The sequence below is a fragment of the Crocodylus porosus genome, unplaced genomic scaffold, assembly GCF_001723895.1.
Source record: "Crocodylus porosus isolate Cpor-Errol unplaced genomic scaffold, CroPor_comp1, whole genome shotgun sequence".
In the NCBI taxonomy this organism is placed as follows: Eukaryota; Metazoa; Chordata; order Crocodylia; family Crocodylidae; genus Crocodylus; species Crocodylus porosus.
Genome location: NW_017728910.1, coordinates 15,372,614 through 15,381,746, shown reverse-complemented (window position 1 = coordinate 15,381,746; position 9,133 = coordinate 15,372,614). Strand labels below are relative to the sequence as shown.

Here is a 9,133-nt window from a genome sequence, read left to right as displayed (position 1 = left end):
TGACCCCAGTACTGTTTCCTGCCATGGCAGGGAGTCAGACTAGATGATCTACTCAGGTCCCTTCCGACCCTAGAAACTATGAAACTATTTAGTTGCTTCAAAAAATATTTAAATGAATATGCAACTTGATTAGCAAAAAAAGTTTTTAAATTAGTGACTCTTTATTGCCACACTTTCAAAGCATATTACAATATGCAGTAAATTTCTACCTGTACATTTTGAAAGTCCCCAGCTAACTGGACACAGTAGAGTTAGATCAACAGTGACTGAGAAAAAACAGCCCCAAACATTTCAGTTTAGGCTTTTTCAACTTTTATCTTCACTTGCAGTTTTTTTCAAAACCTCATTCTGTATTGTATTATATTCCTAATCCTAATAACAAGCCTAACCACCACAGCTGCTACATTTTAAAATGCAGAATGTCCCATACATTTCATTAACTTCTCCATCAAGAGTTAATAACTGTAACTCGAAATGTTCCTAGAGACCTAAACTTAGCCCCTAGCTGGCAAAGCAAGGAAAGCAACCTTCAAATCTGATACAGCCACATTGACGGAATTTTAGTTCATTCACTCCATACTTTTTGCAATAAAGTACACAGCTTTTTAGCACCATAGCTTTTGATTAGCACAAAAGGTCAAAAATCAAATTTGCATGTAGACTAGACTATTTTAATGCAATTCTTAAATTATTCTCCAGAAAATAAGTGGAAGAAACCTCTCCTCCACAGACGGCAAATGCTAATGTTAACATTTTTTCCCCCTAGCAACAACAGTTTTCTAGCCATCTATTCCTTAGAAAAATCAAAGTCATTTCCTCATCAGGGATATCTCAGCAAATCACAGGTTTGACGGTCCTAGTTTGTGACACCAGATAGGAGGTTGGCAAAAATTGCTACTTAGCAACCTCCAGCAAGGGGAAAATATTAGCCAAAGTTACAGAAAAGCTTCTCTTTGCGCTCAGATTTCTGTAAGTGAAAAACTAAGTGTCTGACCCTACAAACCTAGTGGGTTCATAAGATCATAGCAAAGATCTGGAAGGGACCTCATGAGGCCGTCTGAAAGTGCTCAGCATCCACAAAATGGGCCCTAACAAACTATTTGCTGCTTAGCCCTGGGTGGAAAAGTGGTAGCAGCCTGACATACATGACGAAGGAAATGGACATCCTGTGTTTCTACCACTAGCATTTCTCCTTCAGTGACCCATGGCCCCATGTAACTGTTGAACATGTTGATGTAAATGGGCCTTTTCTAGAAGGTGTAGTACTATTCATCAATGACATGCTTGTGTTTCTTTGACATAAAAATAAAGCACTAAAGCCTGGATAGACTTTATGGCATTGACATTTCCACTGGTGAAATCCTCACCCCACTGAAATCGTGGCAAAATTCCCATCAACACCAATGTCACCCCAGGTGGTTTTGGGCTCTGTAGTGCCCCCAGAAGGTTTTATAAGGGAAAATTAGTTGAGAGGTGCTAATATTACATTAATGAGGTCTGGGTTTCTCCCCCCTGACTTTAAAGAATAACAAAGGAGAAAACTTCTCCTAGGAGCATATTTGATTTTCTTCCTTCTAGTCTGTTCTGGAAACTAATTTGGAGAAACAAGGCTCTGTGGTCTAAATAGAAAAGTTCTTCATTTAAGATCCTGTTATCAGAGACAGATAAGATATCTTATCAGATAAGATACAAACAGCTACCCTAAAGGACAAGTCAGTGAAACACATGCAAGATTGTTTGAGTTTACAAACCGTTTTCTCGGGGTGGGGGTGATTTGGCATAGCCCCATTGATTTCAATACAGCAATGTTAATTTACACTGGCTGAGGCCTACCCTTCTGCATTTAAAATGACACGTATTACTAAGCTGGATAACAGGTAAGGATGCCCAAAGTGTGGTGACTGAAATCCTGGCATCATGGAAATCAAGGGCAAAAATCCCGTTGTTTTCAGAGGGCCCAGGACTTCACCCTCTTCACACTGTTTTGAGAGGTCCTTCCTGAATGGCACGTAAAGCACCAAAAAACAGAATTTTAACTGGACTGAGTAAGAGTCGCATTCAAATAAGGTCTCAACCAGCAGCTAGTTTGCCCAAGGGGTCATACTTGGGGTCTCTCCAAAGAAAAGTAAAACCTTAGATAAAACTAATTATCATTGATTTGGCCCCAAGCAGCTGCCAATCTTGCACACAATAAAGAAACCAGCATATATTCGTGGTGAAAAGCTGTTTTCCTTCCCTTCAATCACCTTAGTGTAAACTGATTGTGACAAGACAGCAGCCCTGACATAAGATCAGGTTGTAAAGCAACCTAGGCCTGATAGTGCAGAGACAGGACTGCTCTGCTATCCCTGATTGAAGCTACTTTCTAGGCACTGCAGAAATTGGACACTTCCATTTGCCTGGAATTATTCCAAGTTTTTCTTAAAACCACAAGATTGACCTGTTGTTTATCTCACTCATAGGAAACAAAATCTATTTTTGGCATGAATCTACTTTATGGACTGCTCCCCTTCAGTTACTGATATTACTTGTACAAGCTTCTCTTAAGTGAAAAGAAGACAGAATAATTTTAGTAGGGAAAAAAGCAATGCTTACACAAAAAAGGCAGGGTTATTTCTTGTACAATCCAAAATTCTTCTACTTATCTTCTGATGTTCTTGGGTAAAAACATCTCAGAGCTAATTAAACAGTGGCAGCAGTCCTAAATAGATGTCAGTCCCACTACTTCAGACTAGCAGCTCAGTAACTTGAAGTTCATTATACAGTTTGTACAAGCATTACCATCTGTAAGATCTGAAGTGTAATGATAAATGTACGCAGAAAATATATTTTACAAAACCAATTGTGATGCTCTTAATTACACTCCATAGTACCTCACTACATACCCAGCCTCATTGCAAACAAGAGGACTGTTTGAACAGTAAGGCGATACTCAGAGTAAATAAGTACCTTACTTTCTCACATGCAACATGCCCTCAAATAAAAGAAGCGATTTGTTTTTAGAAGGTAGAATGTAGTAGGGGTAAAAAGACTTTTCCAGCATCGTGATTGACTGTGACATAGAGTACGTCCTCCTGAAAACACAGAGGCTAGGAACAGAAATTACACATAAACTAGTCTAAGTAAGCAGTGTAAACCTGTAACAGAACAGAAGTTCAGTGCACATTGACCAGTTTCAAAATGGAAGAAACTGGTTTAAGATAGCTCTGGGTGGATGTAATATCAGCTTTAACTGATTTAGATTAAACTAGTCTATCAAACTTCTGTCCCAGGTCCCTCCTGACACAAGTTAACCTTGCAGTCCCTCAGCATCCCAGATTGCTTTGTACCTCCCCCTCGCAGAGCAGCCCCCTGCACCAGCCTAGCACCCAGCTGGCCCTGCCACCAGGCTGGCACAGAGCTGAGGCAGCAAAGTGGGGCAATGTGGGGGGGGGGAGGAACAACAGAGCCTGCCACCCCAGCCCCAGCCACAAAACCCTGGTTTGCTCTGCTGCAGGGAACTGAGGGGAGCTCCCTCCTCCTCCTCTCCCATTCAGACAAGTGGCTGCTCGGCTCTGGAGCTGCCACAGGAGGGAGTGGGGAGCAGTCTCCTGGCCGATGCCCTGACCCTTTGCAGTTAGGCATCTACCCCCATGGTGGGAGCTCCTGCCTTGGGGGTTTCCCCCAGCCCAGGGCTGCCTTGCCCCAGGGAGCTGAGATGAATCTCCACTCCCTCTCCCTGGTGCAGATAGGCTGCTTCTCAGCTCCACCCCCATAAATGGGAGGGGACAGAAGTTCCCCAGGTTGGGGCATAGGGAGCACCTCAAGGTGGGGGCTCCCCATGCCCCCATGGTTGGCTGCAGGGGCAGAAGCACCCAGTCTGGGAGACTGCTCCCACCCATGGCAGTATCTGAGCCAAGCAGCCATGCTGGGGAGGGGGCACCGGGGGAATTCCCCTCAGCTCCTGGTAGCCTATCATCTGGGTGGGGGGCTCCTCAACCACCTATGGGGGGGAAAGCAGGAGGTTGGGAGCATCTACCAGCCAGACAATTAGGATGACCTCCAGTCAGCTGGGCTCAGCAATGGCTGGGAGATGTTCTCTCAAGCCTCTCAGCTTCTGGCCTGGCCTAGTGCAGGCATCTGGCTGCCTTTCCTAACTAAAAAGAGAACATCAATTCAGTTCACTATCAATCCAATCTAAGCAGCTTAGAGAAAGCTGCAAACATTGAATCAATTCCACCTTGGGCTTTTTGACTGTTCATACTTAGCCAGAGCATGCAGGAAGTGTGTCTGTCCATCAACACTTGCATCTAGCCTCAATCAAGCTCATAGTTTTTTACTTTTTTGTGGACAGCTCTTTTTTTTTTAATACAGACTTTACGGACAAGCATTTTTAGGCTTTTATTTCCATACTGTCCATACCTGTACGAACTGTTAGCAATCCTGTGCTTCAGGCACAAGCCCTAGTGCTCAGCCAATAGTTATGGCTGTGACAGGGTTCACTCAGGACTCCACCCCTTCAGTTTGTTGAGTCAGAGAAGCGGCAGTCATTTTGACAGCTGCACAACATGCACAGTGAGCTTCTGGTCCAGCGAAGAAAACAGTTTCCATGCTTACTTTTGTGCCCTTTTTGTCTTGGCATTAAAGGTGTGTCCTGTATTTGTTGGTTACATCACATTCCTGGTTCTTAAGTGTTAAGCACTTCCATCTGTTCAATAAGCTAGTTCTTTCCCGCTAAAGCTTCCTGGCAAGCTTTTACTATTTATTTACCCTTCGATACACCTGTGTGAGGCAGTTTCAGTTTGTTCCTTAGCCACTTTCTTTTTTTCTTTTGCTGCAGCTTAGTAGTCTCTTGAATTCCACTATAGTTCATGTAATTCCCCATCATGTGGTTCAGATCCCCATGGACTCTTCCTTCTGCCAGCAGCAGTTACATACACTCTCCTTCTGCATTTTTCATTGTCACTGAAACACAACCTCTGACAACATTCAACCTGCTATAATCCATTTAAAAAATCCTGCTGTACGTTATTTATTTATTTACCTCTGGCCTACTGTAGATTTAAATAACACTGCTATGTCCACAGAGCACCAGCTGGCTCAGTTATCCAATTTGTTTGCTTTAGTTCCATGGCATGCGCTCATATTTTTCTGGCAAATCAAACTAACAAAGAGTTGTTTCTATTTTGCCTCCGCTTATTGATAATTGGAGATGCCCCACTGGGACAGCATGATTCAGCCCAATGAGAAAGCATTTTTAACCTGCTTTCTTAGATGATGAGTCAATACTCTCACTTTTAAAACTTACACAAAGGGTTTCTTGGGTGGTTTTCAAGAAAGGCAAAGAAAAGCCTCCTGCTCCAACTAAAATTGTATTTGATATGTTTTGGTATAGGTTAGCTTCTCCCTCTCTCTCTCCTTCTCATTGATTACTCTTCTTTATTTCCATGTATGTACAGTATATAGTGTATAAAGTAGAAGCTACTTAAGACACCGGTGGGTAAAGCAGACAGTTATTTAAAATGTGCAAATGGTACTAGATATTTCCCAAACCCCATGGATTTCAATATTAGAAATGGAACTAAGCATGCCTGCTGATTCATTCCTGCTTCGGGCTCTTTACACCTCATTATAACTCCTTACCTTGTCAGTCAAAGCCTCTGCTTAGCCTCCCCTCAGCTGTCTGCACCTCATTAAGGCTCACCCATCCTTACTGGGAGCATCTGGCTTCAAAACAACTTTGAAATTGGCAGGGCCTTCTTCAATTTAGGGTGGCTAATAGCATAGCACTGATGGGCATTGAGATGAAGTAAATCAATTAATGCCTCCTTATATCTGGGAATCTTCTAATTACTAAATCACCCTGCTATATCTGACCCAGGCAGTGTATAATTTCAGTGTCAGCATTAGTATAAACCTTTTCCCTGATGATACATAGAGCTTCGTAGGTCAAACCATGGAAAAGTAACTTTTTCTGAGCATAAGAATTGAGTGTTAAGGTTGAAAGGATGGATTTTTACCCCCTTTGCCCCAACAGGTCCTATCCAGAGGCTTTCTTCTTTCCTTTAGCCTAAAATTATTTATGGCAACTTTCTATCCATTTGTTCTTGCAACACTGTTGTCCTGTATCTTGAATAGCTCTTTCCTATTTGTGTTTACACCAACACTCCCCCCTACTGATGTATTTATAGACAGCAATAATGCCCCCTTCTCAGCCCTTATGTTCTTAAACTAAACAAGCCAATCTCCTCTCCTTTAATAAAATAGGCTCTCCAGTCACATGATAATCCTAGTAGCCCTGCTCTGCCCATGTTCCAGTCTGAATCCACCCTTCTGCACAAATCACCAGAACTATACCCAGTATTCCAGATGTGGTCTCAGTAGGATCTGATACAATGACTTCAAAGTTTTCCAATCATTTGGGGAAATACCCCACCTTATACACTCTAGGACTCAGTTTGCCTTTTCCATGGCCACATCACATTGTTAGATCATAGTCATCTTTTGTAGGCAGGCACCTACATCAGAAACAGCAGCAATGCCTTAAAATCCCTATGTGCCTAAATTGCTGCCGGTGGGCCTTCAGAAAACTGTTTGAGTCCTGTTGTCATTGAGTCACTGGGAGCCTCAGCCTATGTCCAGGTCCCATAGGATTCTCAGCTTATGTGGTCCCTTACAGTGCCTGCTCTGGTCAATATTTTCAGAGAATGCACATGCATTGCACATGTACAGGAGAGAGCCATATACAAGACTTTTGGGTGCTGGCTGGCACTGTTTCATGACCCCTAGCAATTAAGACACTAACCAGGATCCTTGGAACCTGTCTTTGAACCCCTCCTTTGCTTGATTTATTGCAGAGACTAGATCTCAGGGCTTTCCCTGCCAGGACCAGATGCTAACTACTGGACTATTAGACAGGCGATGATGTTCTCTAAATATCATTTCTTGAAGCTATTCTATTGGATTCAAATTATTAAACATTCACAGGGCCAAGAAAATAAGTGAAAGTTTGGCTCTGTAGTCTAGCAGTTAGGTTACACACATGGCATATAGGAGATAAAAGCTCCTGTCCCTGATCCAATGAATGCAGCAGGAGCAAAGCAGTGTCAGGATGCCTAAGGACCAGGTGGTGAACATAGCTTTGCAGTGATGCACATAGGCCTATGTGGTATGAAAATCCTACTAGGTACCAATCTCTAAATTTAAGCATTGTCATACCTTTGAAAATACGACCCTAAAATTAATCCGACAAGCACTTGGCACATGCTTCCCTTTTAATTTAAACACTTGACTAACTTCCTCACATACTTACATTTTGTGTTCAAATGCTACCAGGATCCGAGTCCATCTCTGCAGTTTCTTCATGTGTTATAGCCAGGTTTGAAAGCTGTGGGTTTTCCTTGTTTGTGAACATGTCAGGGATTTTTCCGTTATGTGGTTTCCTGAACCTCTTCACTGAAGCATTAAAGGAAACCCAAAAAGTCAAACAACAGTTTAACAAAGGGGATTATGGAATAGGCTTTTCTAACTGAGGAAAGAAAAAAGTACATTTGTGTTGGTTATCTGTGGTCTGCTCGTGCATATCAGTTATCAACAATTTTTCTTCTAGTACTACTAGAGAGATTGTGTAAAGTTTTTTTCCTATATAAGATTCTAAAAAGCATTATCTTAGAAGTGTTTTATGCTTCTTTGGTTATAGAATTACCACTGGAAATATATATGATGATAAGCCCTGACATAAGTCTCAAAGGAGAGGTATGTTTTCTGTGGCTCTCTTCTAACCCATTTGCTTTTGCTAAGAGACTAGGAGAGTTTCTGTGCATGTTCAGGTGTGATAGAGAAGTTGCAATATGCCAGCCTCCTCCGCCAGTCGCAGCGAGTCAAGGAACAGTCCCAAGTGATTAATCAAGCGATAGCTGAGCTAGCAACCATTCCCTATCTGCAGGACATCAGTCAGCAAGATGCTGAATTGGTGAGTATTTATTTTTAATCCTTGTTTTGGCTTTTGCAGGCAGTGAGCCAAGGGATGGGGGGAAAGAGATGTTGCAAGGTAATTTGTACTGGAAGTCAGTGCTTAATATTCACAGACCCTGAACTAGTTTTGAAATTCTCCTTGCAATATTTTATCAGAAGAGGTGCTGAGCTCCTGCATGGGTACTTTTTGTGGAAGGGTGGGAAGCATTTGCTCTTATATTCTAAAAACATCTTTCCTTCCCCCAACCCTCCAAAAACAAGCCTGGAAAATGATTGCAATTATTCAGATCATGATATGCAAAAATATCCAGCAGCATAGCCAGCTGCACCAAGAGAGGCAGAATGTTCCTGGGGTTTGAGTGCAGGACTAGAAATCAGGAAGCAAGAGATTTTTATTCTTACCTTCCTGTGCAATCCTGAGCAAATTTCTTTGCCTCTCTGTGCTTTAGGGGTTTTTTTTTTTCCTCCCCTCTATAAAATGAGGATAGTAATATTTGCAGGAGTGTTACGAAGCCGAATTCATTAACAAGTTTAACAGCCTGATATATGCAAACGGGACATGGTATAGCAGTGCCAAGTGCTACCATAGTTATATCAAAGTTTGTGGGGTGTCCAACAGTTTGCTCAGGTAAAACAAATTTCTCCCTTTGTTCTCCTGAGTGAGGATTACATATTCCTCACTCCCTACTTTTCTAGTCAGTCAAGCTTTGATGATCTAAACGTTGGCTTCTGAAATTCTGGGTTTTCCTGAAGCCAGTCCCGAGCCATGACTGCTGTCCTGCAGAGCCCCTGAGCTCTGTAGAGCCAGGGCTTCACAGAGCAGCTTGCCATAAGGAAACTAAACAGCTCCGGCTTGTTGATGGAGGTATTTGCTAGGGCTGTGTGAAGCTTGAGCCCCTGAATCGATTCGGCGGAGATTCAGTCCTTTAATCTCTCCGGATCAAATCGGATCCCTCCAAGTCGATTTGGAGAGCTTCGGTGATTCAGACATAGACCCAGCTTTGAATGTTTTTTCTACATACCTCTAGGTAGCAGGGGCTCATAAGTGCTGCGATGCTGGGGCACACGGAGCATCCCACAGGAGCATGGGGGGCTTCCCAGCATGCTCAGCAGCAGACCCGGAAGTGGACCAGAAGCACTTCCTGTCCACTTCCAGGACTGCTGGGGAGCACATTGGGGG

The 9,133-nt window shown here is 42.9% G+C and overlaps 1 protein-coding gene across 1 annotated transcript in view; it reads left to right on the top strand.

The window, feature by feature from the left end:
* Positions 1-9,133, top strand: part of SPATA16 (spermatogenesis associated 16) — a 129,550-nt gene that overhangs the window by 90,461 nt on the left and 29,956 nt on the right. Inside the window, exon 8 of the mRNA XM_019532519.1 lies at positions 7,787-7,951. Within this exon, the coding sequence (XP_019388064.1) occupies positions 7,787-7,951 (165 nt within the window). The remainder of the gene's footprint in view (positions 1-7,786; positions 7,952-9,133) is intronic.